The sequence below is a fragment of the Pleurodeles waltl genome, chromosome 5 (assembly GCF_031143425.1).
Source record: "Pleurodeles waltl isolate 20211129_DDA chromosome 5, aPleWal1.hap1.20221129, whole genome shotgun sequence".
NCBI classification, from domain to species: domain Eukaryota; kingdom Metazoa; phylum Chordata; class Amphibia; order Caudata; family Salamandridae; genus Pleurodeles; species Pleurodeles waltl.
The window spans coordinates 124,036,480-124,052,359 of record NC_090444.1 but is presented as its reverse complement, the minus strand read 5'-3'; the positions used below and the strand labels follow the sequence as shown (position 1 = coordinate 124,052,359).

General features: G+C 43.5%; 1 protein-coding gene across 2 annotated transcripts in view; it reads left to right on the top strand.

Annotated features, from left to right (window-relative positions):
- KIF13B (kinesin family member 13B) overlaps positions 1-15,880 on the top strand; it is a 537,272-nt gene that overhangs the window by 260,277 nt on the left and 261,115 nt on the right. For both annotated transcript variants that reach the window (XM_069233796.1, XM_069233797.1), the window contains exons 11-12: positions 9,591-9,803; positions 10,412-10,522. In XM_069233796.1, the coding sequence (XP_069089897.1) occupies positions 9,591-9,803; positions 10,412-10,522 (324 nt within the window). The remainder of the gene's footprint in view (positions 1-9,590; positions 9,804-10,411; positions 10,523-15,880) is intronic.

The window sequence follows — 15,880 nt, the reverse complement described above, 5'->3', positions numbered from 1 at the left end:
AGAACAAAGGGCATCTGTTGCGTACCCCAAACCCTGGGGACCACCACTGCCTTGGGATGTAAACTGTGGACTGTTGTTGGATAAATGAACAGGTGAGCTTCCGTTCTGGCCGTGATGCTAATTTCACAGAAATTAAACCTCAACAGGAAGCACTTGTAAATGTAGCAGGTGCCCCAGTCGGAGCTCCACTTCTGGAAAGGACAAATGATCCTAACTCCTGGGCTAGGCGAAGGCAAAGCAAGTGTGCTTACTCAGTGATTCCATATTGAAAAATGATCTGAACTCCTTTGTGGAGGTGAATGCATATTTTATCTATTGGAGTGCAATCAGACACTCTCACACCCACTCTTACACCCACATAGACCCTCTCACACTCACTGTCGCACCCAGAGACACTCTCTCACACCTATTCTCACACCCAGAGAGACAGGCCCTGCGGCCAACTCCTGCAGTGCATGGCCAACGCCGTGCGTGGCGCAGTGCTGGGTGGTTATAAGGCCAGGCCCGGCAGCCAACCTCTGCAGCCATACGCGGTGGTGGTTGGATTAACATATAGTAAGGAAATTTACTTTGTTTTTTTAAGTGAATTCCAATGTTTTTTTTTTAACAAAGGTTAAAGGGACGTTATAGTTAGATTCTGAATGTACTTACACAAACAATAGATGTTCACCTGTTCTAGTTAGTTATTTCAAGTAACTATAACTCATGGCCTAAGGTAACTATAAGTTCGGTGGCATGTGTAGCTGCAGATACACATGCTTTGCATAGTCCGCCGTCTGGTGTTGGGTCGGAGTGTTACAAGTTGTTTTTCTTCGAAGAAGTCTTTTCGAGTCACGAGACCGAGGGACTCCTCCTCTTTGCTTCCATTGCGCATGGGCGTCGACTCCATGTTAGATTGTTTTTTTTCCGCCATCGGGTTCGGACGTGTTCCTTTTCGCTCCGTGTTTCGGGTCGGAAAGATAGTCAGAATCAACAGAAAATTAGTCGGTATTGTTTCGTTCGGTATCGGGTAAGATTAGAATCGACACCGAATCTTGAAGAGCTCCGGTAGCCCTTCGGGGTATTTTCGATCCCCCGTCGGGGCCTGGTCGGCCCGACCTCGTGCAACATCGAGACTGATGGAACGGACCCCGTTCCGATTCTGTCCTAAATGCCACAGTAAATATCCCTATACAGACCAACATTTGGTCTGTAACTTGTGCCTGTCACCCGAGCACAAAGAAGAAACGTGTGAGGCCTGTTGAGCGTTCCGGTCGAGAAAAACGCTCCGAGACCGACGAGCCAGAAGGTTGCAGATGGCGTCCACGCCGACAGGTCAACAACGGTTCGAGGAAGAGGGAGAAGAAGAAGAAGCATTCTCCGTCCCAGAATCGGATTCCGAAGAATTCGACGTCGAAACAACCGTGAGTAAGACGTCGAAACATGCATCACACGGAAAACCAGATAAAGCCCAGGGGACGCCACTGCCAACAGGCCATGGCTCAACCCATAAAGTAGGTGACCGTCCATCGGCACCGAAAAAGGGCGAGATGGGGCCTAGATCGTCCGACTCAGGTCGAGACACGGGCACACAGCAGTCTCGGGACCGAGAAAGTGCTGCAGAGAAGAGTCGACACCGAGACAGCGGTACCGAAGCTGCTCGGCACAAAAACACCGGCACCGAAGCATCTCGACACAGAGATAGCGGCACCGAAGATGGTCGACACCGAGAGGGTACAACGCCCAAAAAGAGAAAAATTTCGTCGGAGCCGAAAATAATAAAAGGCACAGTTTCGGTGCCAAAACGCCCAGCAACTGAACCAAAAGCCACCTCTTATTCAGAGGAACACTCACTGTCCTCCCAACTACAAAAACACAGGTTTGAGGAGGAATTAAAGGACACAGATGTAGATCCCACACAAAAGAGGATCTTTATACAAACTGGGACAGGGAAGATCAGCACACTTCCCCCAATCAGAAGGAAGAGGAAACTGGATTTCCACACCCAAGACAAGACACCACAGGCAAAAGTGGTAAAAAAGGTAACCCCACCACCCTCTCCACCACCGGCAACTCGTATATCGCCGGCACAGACTCCGTCACAATCACCAGATCATACCATCATGAGCCAAGACGATCAAGACGCATGGGATCTCTATGACGCCCCAATATCAGACAATAGCCCTGAGTCCTACCCCACTAAGCCCTCACCACCTGAGGACAGTACGGCGTATGCACAGGTGGTAGCCAGGGCAGCAGAGTTCCATAATGTATCGCTGCATTCAGAGCCCATCGAGGATGACTTCCTTTTTAACACCCTGTCATCTACCCATAGTAATTATCAAAGCCTTCCTATGCTCCCCGGGATGCTAAGGCACTCGAAACAAATTTTTAAAGAACCAGTGAAAAGCAGAGCAATAACTCCAAGGGTGGAGAAGAAATACAAGGCACCGCCCACAGACCCTGCTTTTATAAAATCACAACTGACCCCAGATTCAGTTGTTGTAGGAGCAGCTCGTAAGAGAGCCAACTCACACACATCAGGCGACGCACCACCTCCCGACAAGGAGAGCCGCAAGTTCGATGCAGCGGGAAAAAGGGTTGCAGCACAAGCCGCAAATCAATGGCGAATCGCAAACTCGCAGGCGCTCCTAGCGCGATACGACAGAGCCCATTGGGACGAGATGCAGCATCTCATCGAGCATCTCCCCAAGGAATTCCAGAAACGGGCAAAACAAGTGGTTGAAGAAGGACAGAACATTTCCAACAACCAAATCCGTTCTTCCATGGATGCAGCAGATACAGCTGCAAGGACAATCAATACTGCTGTGACAATAAGGAGGCATGCATGGCTGCGCACATCCGGCTTTAAACCTGAAATACAACAGGCAGTACTCAACATGCCGTTCAACAAACAACAATTGTTTGGCCCAGAAGTGGACACGGCAATTGAAAAGTTAAAGAAGGACACTGATACAGCCAAAGCCATGGGCGCACTCTATTCCCCGCAGGGCAGAGGCACATTTGGCACATTTCGGAAAACCACTTTCAGAGGGGGGTTTCAAGGTCAAGCCACACAAGCCAGCACCTCACAAACAACTCCACCTACCTACCAGGGACAATACCAAAGGGGAGGTTTTCGGGGACAATACAAAGGGGGCCAATTCCCAAGAAACCGGGGAAAATTTCAAGGTCCAAAAACCCCGCAAAACAAGCAGTGACTCACAAGTCACTCAACCCCTTCACACAACACCTGTGGGGGGAAGGCTAAGCCAGTTCTACGAATCTTGGCAGGAAATAACAACAGACACTTGGGTCTTAGCAATTATCCAACATGGTTATTGCATAGAATTTCTACAACTCTCTCCAAACGTCCCACCAAGAACACAAAACATGTCCAAACAGCATATAGACCTTCTAGGACTAGAAGTTCAAGCATTACTGCAAAAAGACGCAATAGAATTAGTACCAGGTCCACAAAAGAACACAGGAGTCTACTCACTGTACTTTCTAATCCCCAAAAAAGACAAAACCCTAAGACCAATACTAGATCTCAGGACACTAAACACCTACATCAAATCAGACCACTTTCACATGGTCACATTACAAGACGTAATCCCACTCCTGAAACAGCAAGACTACATGACAACATTAGATCTAAAAGATGCGTATTTCCATATACCAATACATCCCGCGCACAGGAAATACCTAAGATTCGTATTCAAAGGAATACATTACCAATTCAAGGTGTTGCCATTTGGAATAACAACCGCACCAAGAGTCTTCACAAAGTGTCTAGCAGTAGTAGCTGCACACATCAGGAGACATCAAATACACGTATTCCCGTACCTAGACGATTGGCTAATCAAGACCAACTCGCTAACAAAGTGTTCACACCACACACATTATGTTATCCAAACACTTCACAAGCTGGGGTTCTCCATCAACTATGCGAAGTCATACCTTCTGCCGTGTCAAACACAGCAATACTTAGGAGCAACTATCAACACAACAAAAGGGATAGCCACTCCAAGTCCACAAAGGGTTCAAAATTTTCACAAGGTGATACAAGCCATGTATCCAACTCAGACCATACATGCAAAGATGGTACTAAAACTCCTAGGCATGATGTCCTCATGCATAGCCATTGTCCCAAACGCAAGATTGCACATGCGGCCCTTACAACAGTGCCTAGCATCACAATGGTCACATGCACAGGGTCAACTTCTACATCTGGTGTTGATAGACCGCCAAACATACATCTCGCTTCTATGGTGGAACAGTACAAATTTAAACCGAGGGCGGCCTTTCCAAGACCCAGTGCCACAACACGTGATAACAACAGATGCTTCTATGACAGGGTAGGGAGCACACCTCAATCAACACAGCATCCAAGGACAATGGGACATACATCAAAGGCAGTTTCATATAAATCACCTAGAGCTGTTAGCAGTATTTCTAGCGTTGAAGGCATTCCAACCAATAATAACCCACAAATACATTCTTGTCAAAACAGACAACATGACAACAATGTATTACTTAAACAAACAGGGGGGGACACACTCGACACAGTTGTGTCTCCTAACACAAAAAATATGGCATTGGGCAATTCACAACCACATTCGCCTAATAGCACAATTTATTCCAGGAATCCAAAACCAGCTAGCAGACAATCTCTCTCGGGATCACCAACAAGTCCACGAATGGGAAATTCACCCCCAAATACTGAACACTTACTTTCAGATTTGGGGAACACCTCAAATAGATCTATTTGCAACAAAAGAAAACGCAAAATGCCAAAACTTCGCATCCAGGTATCCACACAGGCAATCCCAAGGCAATGCTCTATGGATGAATTGGTCAGGGATATTTGCGTACGCTTTTCCCCCTCCCCCTCTCCCTCTCCTTCCATATCTAGTAAACAGGTTGAGTCAAAACAAACTCAAACTCATACTAATAGCACCAACATGGGCAAGACAACTTTGGTATACCACACTACTAGACCTTTCGGTAGTACCTCATATAAAACTACCCAACAGGCCAGATCTATTAACACAACACAAACAACAGATCAGGCACCCGAATCCTGCATCGCTGAATCTAGCAATTTGGCTCCTGAAATCCTAGAATTTGGACATTTAAACCTCACTCAAGAGTGTATGGAGGTCATAAAACAAGCTAGAAAACCTTCCACTAGACACTGCTATGCAAGTAAATGGATAAGATTTGTTTGTTACTGTCACAATAATCAAATTCAACCATTGCATGCATCCCCAAAAGATATAGTAGGGTATCTACTACATTTGCAAAAGTCAAATCTAGCCTTCTCTTCCATAAAGATACATCTCACAGCAATATCTGCATACCTGCAAATTACTCATTCAACTTCACTATTCAGAATACCCGTCATAAAAGCGTTTATGGAAGGACTAAAAAGAATGATTCCACCAAGGACACCACCTGTTCCTTCATGGAACCTCAATATTGTCTTAACAAGACTCATGGGACCACCTTTCGAACCCATGCATTCTTGCGAAATGCAATACTTAACGTGGAAAGTTGCATTTCTAGTGGCCATTACATCTCTTAGAAGAGTAAGTGAAATCCAAGCGTTTACTATACAAGAACCATTTATTCAAATACACAAAAATAAAGTAGTTCTAAGAACCAACCCAAAGTTCTTACCAAAGGTTATCTCACCGTTCCACTTAAATCAAACAGTAGAACTACCAGTGTTCTTTCCACAGCCAACGAAATATGTAAGGCAGCAACATGGTCTACGCCTCACACATTTAGGAAGCACTACTGTGTAGATGTGTTGTCTGCACAACAAGCCACAGTAGGTCAAGCTGTACTAAGAACTTTATTTCAAAATACTTCCACTCCTACAGGCTGATCCACCGCTTTTGGGGAGATAACTGCTTACTAGTCTATGCAAAGCATGTGTATCTGCAGCTACACATGCCACCGAACGGAAAATGTCACTTACCCAGTGTACATCTGTTCGTGGCATTAGTTGCTGCAGATTCACATGCGCCCACCCGCCTCCCCGGGAGCCTGTAGCCGTTTGGAAGTAATCTTCAACACTTGTATATTTGTAAATATAGTATTTTAAGCAACTCTTGTATATACATACTCATTCCATTGCATGGGCACTATTGTTAACATACACAACTCCTACCTCACCCTCTGCGGGGAAAACAATCTAACATGGAGTCGACGCCCAGGCGCAATGGAAGCAAAGAGGAGGAGTCCCTCGGTCTCGTGACTCGAAAAGACTTCTTCGAAGAAAAACAACTTGTAACACTCCGACCCAACACCAGATGGCGGACTATGCAAAGCATGTGAATCTGCAGCGACTAATGCCACGAACAGATGTACACTGGGTAAGTGACATTTTCCTTCGTGCCCTCGCCATGCATTGCTAATTACCCCAGATATTACAGCACTCATGACAACTTTATTAACGTCAATAAAAATAACAGTATAAGTCAACTTATTGAAGAAAAACTGTGCATGGCAGGGGCGCGAGTTCCTTAGGCAGCCAGTTATAGTTACTTGAAATAATTCTAACTGCTAAATATCAGTGGTTTTGTTAGAGTGAAATCTGTACGCCTACCTATAACGCCCCTGTAACCTTTAGTTTTACACTCCCATGCATACGCAGTCCTGGCAGAAGTCAAGTTTGTCATGTCATATCAATGCTCCTCCATGACAACTGTAACAGTCAACATTTAAAATTACTCTTTTATACCTCATGGCCCATTACCAATATTTATCACAAGTAACTCATTCCCCACTGTGAATGTAAACAAGCATTGGCTAACAAACACTTAATAGTCCAGCACAGGTAACTAATTTAAAATGTTAACCCGCTTAGTCACAAAATACCAAAACACATTTATTCCTTTTAAGCAGACAATCAAGTCAAATTTAGTGAAACTTTCTAAAATGAAAACTCCAAATGCTTTTAATAGAGAAAATATAGCCTGTGGTTGCCGATATATGCAAATTGTGGTGTGCAACGGAAATTGTTAAATCTAGTAAATCTATCCTTATCGGCTATTAAGTCCTTTTTCTAGCCCAGGGTTTCTTATCGAAAGGCATAATGGAAGTTGTAGACTATTTCGGTTGACCCAGTCAGACTAATGTACTTGATGCAAGTTATTTGCAAAAGAAAAGCCCAGGACTGGTCACATGATGTCCCATGTGTGAAGAGTGATTTGGCAACTCTGTCATATGTTATTTCTAGTGAAGTGCACATGCTGGACTGCAGTGCTCTGTATGTAGTATTATGTGACGGTGAGAATGGACAAGCAGATTACACTCTATTGTTAGATATTGGTGCTCATTCCACAGGGCAAGGACTGGATGGAAACTGAAGACTTCTATCAAGAAGTGGAAGTGATGTCTTCAAAGAAGTGCCAAGAATTGAATGAGCACTGACTTTCTCGACCTCAAACATGATTTCCTACACAGAGCGGTTACATATTAAGTGAGCATGAAGCCTGAATTGCTCCACCACAAATATCTCAATTTTAATTGTTTTTTTTTCTCCATCGGGTTTGGCCGTGCATGGCTGCGGTTGTAGTTTAACTCGTTTGTTTGCTTCTGTTTGGGCCCAGCTGGTATATTCCTCTGCTCAAGTATTAGGGGAAACAACGGGCATCACCTTTTTTTTTCTACCTGTTACAGTCTAGAGACCTCTCTGTATTGACTCCATGCTTGGGGCCTCGCCAGAGCCCTCGTGCCCTTGTCCTCAAGTGAATTCAACTTATTTTTCACTGGAGAATATACACAGGATGATGGAATGGACGCCCTTTCAGAACTGTCTTCTTTGTCACGTGAAGGTCCCCTGAGCCGACCACCAGGTGTGTGACTTTTGTCTCCTGACTACGATGAGACAGCAGGAGAGGGCTGACGTCATGAAGATGCTTTGATCCCTGGTGGAGAGACAGAAGGCACACCAGAAGATGCAGAGGCAGTCTTCCGATGACACCCCCAATGTCTTCGGGGAAAAGCCTTCATCTGGCATCAAGGATGGTGAAGAGGTCGGGCCTTATGCTTCACCGACCATCACCTAGTCCAAAAGGCACCTTCTCCTCCGTCTCCTACTCTTGTCCCGAAGACCTCGGGGCTCATTGCGTCTCCACCCCTTCGGAACCTCGAACAAAGACCTCGGCACGGAGCAAGCATGGCTAAAACCCAGTCACACATCAGACCTTCCAAAAGGGGCCTAGTCGAGTCAGAGCGCTACGGACGATAAGATCCGGCATCCTGCCCTTCCTCAAAGGCTCAGCCCTCTGGGGCTCCACTGCCTTCTGGCACTCGTCGGCATCAAATGAAAATCTTGGAGCAGACACTGCCTCCATCCTTGAACCCTGCCTCGGCGAGCCGGAAAGTGCTGCAGAGGCTGGTGCCGAAGTCTGCTTCTCCTTCAAAGCCCACATGAGCACCAAAAATGTCTTCAGCCCCTTTTGGATCTGAAAAGCCCAAGCCATCAGCATCGAAGACACCATCGCATCAGAAACCTACATTGGCACCCAAGCCATTAGGTTCAGAGACACTCTTGGTGCAAGGCTCTGACGATTTTGAGCAACCTATTCCCTAACAGCTTCAGGAGGAATTGGACGTTAGACAAAAATGTCTCTTTATTCATTCTCACAACTGGAAGATTTCCACAAGATTGCCTTCAACTCAGGTAGAGATTTTTGCCTCGTATGTGAAAGCCTACCTTCAAGGTGGAATTTGCCTTGGAACGTTCCTTGGTGCTCAAGTGCAAATAGCGGAAGGACAGCGAAACTATCCCCATTCCCTTTTGGCCTCCTCCACCATCCCCTCCTATGTGACTGCACGCTTCACCACAGCCATGTTCACTGGAGGGGTTTCCCCACTCCTCATACAGCCAGGGCTTCTTCCTTCACTCAGATGACCCCAGTGATGCACCGTTTGACCTGGTGACCAGTGATGGCTGGTGGGACAACTATATCATCAGTCCTCTGGGGGATTCAGACCTGGATCGTTACCCAGCTGGGTCGTCAGTCCCAAATAAAACATGCATATATCCTGAGGTCATCCAAAGAGCTGCTGCTTTCAGCAAACGCCGATATGCTAAACGCTAAATTTAATCTCGGGCAAGGCCTACGCCATCCCAGCCAACTAAGAGCCCTAGTCCCTACAATACCTTTGTTTCTTTATTCTTGAAGTTACTTGTGAAAAGTAAATCTCCTCAGTAAATGTAGAAAGGTTCTTGTTTATTAAATCAGTTTGTCAAAATAATTATGTAGTTGGTTCTCTCTGCAATCATTACTTTATCAGTCCTAGCAGGCATAGTCATCTTACAGTATAATTTCAATTGTAAGTGAGAAAATAGTTTAGGCAGTGTAGAAAAAGTAGCTTTGGAAATCCTTCAGCAGTGGCTTCTGTAATACATGCCTCTTCCAGAATGTTGGACCTCTCTTTCGAAACTTCAGTCCTGGTAATGTAGCTGTAATAAAAGAACAGGTGTATTTATGTACAACGCAGTAAATTAGAAGTGTATTTTTGAGGGGCTGAAAATCAGTAGATATTTTATGTATTCTGATTGATTGAACTTTTTTTTTCCTTTAAAGGACAGTCTTGGGGGGAACAGTAAAACTGCAATGGTTGCCACTGTTAGTCCTGCCGCAGACAACTATGATGAGACGCTGTCTACGCTCCGGTACGCAGACCGAGCCAAGAACATAGTCAACCACGCTGTAGTCAACGAAGATCCCAACGCACGAATCATACGGGAGCTTCGTGAGGAGGTTGATAAACTCAGGGATCAACTCACCAAAGCAGAGGTATTGTGGTGTGGAAATAAAAGTTTTCGTTCTACAGGCACAGTAACACTTTTTTCAGAAACCACACTAGGCTTTTAGGTGTTTTACAGGTGGTTTGAACCTGAGACTTGTTGACCTCAGGATTATTTCACAAGCAGTTATTTCGAAGATGCATTTTGGTCCCAAATAAAATGACATAGTTTAACAAAATTGATGGCACCTAAAGAATATTTTATTTGCTGTGTGCTCGTTAGAAAAATAAATAATGAATGTATTCATGTCTGGAATGAGGTCTTACATGAGGAAGCAGGTGACTCCCTCTTCTGCTCCTTGAATGCAAGGAAGGATGCATAACACTTGAATCATTTTTACTATGATCATATGACTTAAGCAGAGAAGCATACATTACTCTTATGTCTGATTTGCACCATTCTTTTGAAACTACACTTTATTTCTCCTATTTAATTACACTTTCTAGCTTCATGAATTGGAACACACTTGCTTACTTGGACAGGGTTACATTGATCCATCTTCCATTGTTGTGTATTTGTTTTGTGTAGTTATTTGTTTTTGAATGTGGCTATAGACAGGAACTTGAGGCAATGGGATAACTTTTTCTATATTTGCAGTCCATGAAGGCACCAGAACTAAATGAACGGCTGCAGGAGTCTGAAAAACTTATACAAGAGATGACTGTGACCTGGGAAGAGAAGTTACGGAAAACTGAGGAGATTGCGCAGGTTTGTCCCCCTCTGATTTTTTTTAATTTTTTTTTTAAATGTAATCAGGAATGCAACCCACATGAATGGAGCGCTGTATATACAGCAATGAACAATTCACGGAAGGTTGAATATATGGTATAGTATTAAGAGTCTTATGCCTCAGTATCTAATACATTGTGGTTGTCAAACAGCACCATGTTGCAGAATTAAGTCCTTAGCTCCAAACCACTGTTATTGAGGTAGGTCTACAAAAGATTTCCCATAGAGTTTGTTCATAGGTTTACTAGTACATCTCTAGGTAGCAGGCTTACGAGATTCAAAAGTTCTATTGCAATGGTGGGAAAGCAGCAGCCCACCCCCCCTCCTTTAAAAAAAAAAAAAAATTCCTGTTAAAATGTTTAATTCTGGACCCACCAAGATTACATTAGTTTCAGATTAGTTTTAGATTTAGATTCAAAGATGGAGACACATGTCAAGGGAATTAATTGGTTGTATATTGTATGTTCAAACATTGTTGATAGGTTCCTTTTCAAACATAACTTTCTTTAAGTTGGTTCATTTGTTATAGGTTAGATTCCAAGCGCCAGACATTTAGGTACATTGATCATAGAGCAAAATTAAATATTTTGAGCAACAAATCAGTGGTTGGACAGAACTTGGAGGACAACAAATTTCAAGCTTCAGTCAGTGTCCCTAAGAGTCCTTTTAAAACTAAGGCCCTGGTGGACCATGAATGTTACTACTAGAGGTTTAACCTGTTTAAAAGATCACATCTACCTACCTAATGGGTGGGTCCAGAGTAGCAGCCTTAAAATAAAGTCAAATCTTCAAGGGTGAGAGGACACACAGGAGACTCTCCTTGGGCTTTTGTCTCATAGGCAGCTCTCCAGAGGCCTAGTACAAGACGTGTTAGCAGGTAGTGTGTTGGCATGTTCTTCCCTTTCAACTCAAAGAGCTGGCTGCTCAGCTGCCAAACATTTCTCTCTGGGCTTCAAGGCTCTTGATCATCCACAGGAGGTTGGCTTTATTACTTGAACACGAAAGCAGAACATCTCATTGGTCTTAGAGACTGAGTGAGGGTGTACACCATTTCTTCCTGGCAGGGATTGAGGCCAGCAAGAAGCTGCTCTGCTGACATGGTGGCTGGCAGTGCCACTTGGAATGGTGCCTAGTTCGCGGTTTGACATTAAACCTAATTTTTCTCTATCTGGACATGTGGGAATGACAGTTAGCCTTCTAATAGATTCAGTGGAGGCTATGCAAAACTGGGCCACTGCAAGGATACACTCCAGAACCCCACATTTCACGACTCTGACTCAGCTATGTTAAACATTGAGATTTTGGAGGGAGGGGGCAAAAACTGAGGGTAAGAGTAGTTGAGAGGGTGCCGCTGGGAGGCAGATCTGAAACAAGACGAGCCCTCATCAAAGACAGTAGTCATAACAACCAATGTAATCACTGTTTATTAATTACATGTGTATTTTGCTAAGTTTGTTAAATGTAATTTATTAAGTAAATGTTCACCAGTTTGGGTATCTTGCCACTGAATGAAAGGTGTTTATTGCTGCCCATCTTACTGGTAACCCTAATTTCTGACCTGAAAAGCGAAAGGGTGAGTGGACCCGCTGGGATCTGAAACTGTGACTGTGGGGTCAAAATCAGAATCCTGGTGTGCAAGCATTAGCATACTAAGTCAGAAGACCCAGTTTCAGATAAAATTGTAAAAGAAAAGCCTGACCTCTTAACAAAACATTTGGTGCATAATCTTGCCACAGCTCGGTTACTTTAAACTTCACCTAAGATCTCTATAACACTTACTCAATTCATCTTGTATCTTAGTTTAGTTTGTAGCCCTCCCACCACCCACAAAAAAAAAAAAGGCACCATAAAGGTTGTCTATTGTTTTCCCAATTACATCAGGGGAAGGCACCTGCACTGCCAAGAGTTTTATTCAAGTTTCAAATATGCGGTCCTTCACAATTATCAGTAATCCGAAATAAGACCAGCAATCTTCTTTTAGTGTCTTCCATTTTCTACTATTAAACTGTATTCTTTATTTGTATTTGTCATAATGTTCTTTGCTCTTTGGAATCTAATGTGTGTCTCACTGTTGCATAACATAGTCTCAATCAACACTATATGGCTCGTTTAAAAATACTTCCAATTTCTAATGTGCCATGGGTTCGGTGCACCTCAATCCCAATGCCAAATTGTAATACATGAACAATCCATATCCTCTACTTGTCACCATCTGCACTTCTGAATCCGGACTGTTTGCAGCCTTCTATATGACCTGCAGTTTTCTTGCTCCATTTGCCTCCTAGCCACGGTTGAATTTGAGTTTATCAATTCGTAAAGCGCAAACAAATGCCCAAGGGCGTCTCAGGCTGCGTCAAGTGCCTAGGGTTGAGATCTACCACCTAGTGCTAAGTATAGAGAGATTACAAAGCCATAATTAAGGAGTTTCCTAATAGATAGCCAAATTGGCTAATTTTCCAAATAGACTGCTGCTTAGTGCTACATAGAAAAATTAAAAAGCCATGTTTTAAGAAGTTTCCTTAAAGATAGCAAATGTGGCTTGTTTTTCAAAGTGAACTGCTAGCAGGTTCCAAAGATGAGAAGTGTAGATAGAGAAACTCCTACCACCCTAGGATACTTTAAAAATTCTCGGGGTGATTAACTTCCTGGCAGTTAATGTTCTAAGGTACAGAGGAGGAATTTGCCAAGCGATCCTATTTTTGAGGGGAGCCAAGCTAGTCTGGAAGAGGGATTTGTGGGTAATGCAGAGTGATTTAAAGGCAACTATTTTTCTGATGGGAAACCAGTAAAGTTCTCCTTTAGTCATGTTTCTTCAGGCTTTTAAGTCGACGTACAGCTGCATTTTTAATTCTTTGCAATTTATTTAAGATCCCTTTGGCTCCAGCATATATAGGGCATTAAAGTAGTCAAGTTTTGAATGGACTAGCAATGCAACAACAGTTTCCTGAAGCTCGTGAGGTAAGGAGGGAAGAACCTTTTTTACTGATTTCAAAGTAAAAAAGCGCAACAATATTAACTGATTAGTCTTAGAGTCCATAACAGCACCAAGACTTCTGGCATTAGTTACTGGGTTAGGTGGCGGTCCCAGGAGGTGTGGCCACTAGTCAGAGTTCCATAGCGAGGCTTCCAGACCAAAAAGGAGGACCTCTGTCTCATCCGAGTTTAGCTTTAGACAGTGAGAGCTCTCATCCAGTTGACAGTCGCGGACATGCAATTCTTAAAACGCAGCGCTGTATCAGTGATATCATCGGTAATGGGGACCAAAATCTGAGTATCATCCGCATATGAGACTGTAAGGAAACCAAAATCCCTTATCAGTTTCAAAAGATGGGTTATATACATGTTAAACAGAGTGGGGCTTAAAGAGGACCCTTGAGGAACTCCACAGGGAAGGGTGAATGGTTTGGAAGTAAAGTCTCCCACAGCAACTGATTGCACTCTTTCATCCAGGAAAGAGCATAGCAGGTTCAGAGATGAGCCCTGAAGTCCAGTGTCCACCAAACGTCTCTTTAGGATTGAGTTGCTAACTGTGTTGAAAGTAGCAGATAGAGCCAACAGCAGATAGATCCAACAAAAAGCCTTTTGAGACAGCATCATATCAGTATTGCCTCTTCGTGCCAGCTGGTTCAAAGACCCTGACAGCAAGTAATCAGGGACGCATGCTGCTGGTTGCACTCCAGTTTTAGTGAGTGTAGTGAAGTGAACGTGCCTGCTCAAAGGCTTGCCCCATATTTTCCCAATGGGTAGTCATTTATCCTACTCCTTAAATTACATAAACTGTCCTCTTGAAGGGAAGGGGATGAGTGTATAACTAGACCACATTACTTTTCATATATCCCCGGCCCCCAAGACCCTAACAGGGAGGCTCGAAACAGTACAAAACCTCTTTTCAAGAATACGTTTTTGATAAATCCCCCAATTAAATTCGCAGTTGTGTTAACAATTCTAGCCATTTGCCTTATTTGGCACAGCTGTAATTATGTCTCGAATTGAAAATCGCAAGTGAGGGTTTATTAAGATAGCCAGTAAGGTTCATGCTAAATCTGTGCTGCCTGTAAGGCAAAACATGGACACTTTTATAGCATTTCTAAAACATGCTCAAAACACATCAGGGCTCAAGAATATTGCACATAGTTGTGAACTTGGTCGTGATCGTAGATCCAAGTGCAGAAATAAAAAATAAATGGTTCGGCATCAAGCAGGTAGTCTCCTACATTTGTTACCCTGAATACATTTTCTAAATGATCTGAACACTGTATTGGTGAAATTACTTTTAGAACCAATATTACACCATAACTATAATTGAGCTGAAATCAGTATTAGTTGAACTTGCATGAATCAAAGAGTGTGCTAAATGGTTTCTTCTGGTCAGTGATGTCTGCTATTTGATTCCATCACAACACTTGCTCAGGTGATGCAGTTTACACAGGAAGGACGTATCTGGCAGATATGCTTCCTGGGACCACTGTTTGCATGAGCTGGAGAGCAACGTGTGGAGTACAGATCCGCACCAGGTCTCATTAATCGAGAACTATTGCATTTTGTGTCTCACGTTGTTATATTCTGAATGTCCGAGTTATTTGATGGTGTGACCTAGAGAGGTGAAATATCTAGTCTAGTGTATTTCCTCAAATTGGAGATTTGTGTGGCTGTGGTAAATCTTCACAATCTGTACCCCTGACAGTAGCGAGGTTTGTCTTGCTCCTTCTCATTGTAATTCCGTTCACAAGTGCTCAGAGTACACTAATTCAATTGCTCATCCAGGGTAGGGTGTCCATATGCTCTGATATGCTTAATTTAGCATTTTTAGGATGCTGCTGCTCAGTAAGTCGTAAATAGCAGAAGATGTGATCACGTCTCTAGCCTTAATTATGCTGTTTGCCTGTCGCTCTTGCTACATTCACATTTCACGTTTTTAGTAGCTATGGCTTTTTGTGGTCAGAGTCTTGGCTCCTAAATTAACACACTTTATTGCCTTATTCTAGTACACCCTAAAACCATTTCTGCTCATTGTGTTCCCTTGGTTACTGCTACAGGATATGAACACACTAGCCAGTCACTTAAACACATAAGAGGTTTATAAATGACATCTATTTATTATACTAAGGTGGTGAGCACAGGAAGGCATCATGGTTCATTCAGAAAACCCAAATGTACTCTGTGCCTGTCTGAAGCAGCTTTGTCACATGACTTCTATTTTCTATAAAATAAATGGATGGTGTTGTAGTCTGTAATGGAAACTGAGTTGGAACTACCTCCAGCCGCCTAGTGGGAATAAAATCCACCATCAAGGAGTATGAACTCAAGTTTCACCACCTCTAGTGAATCAGAATCCAC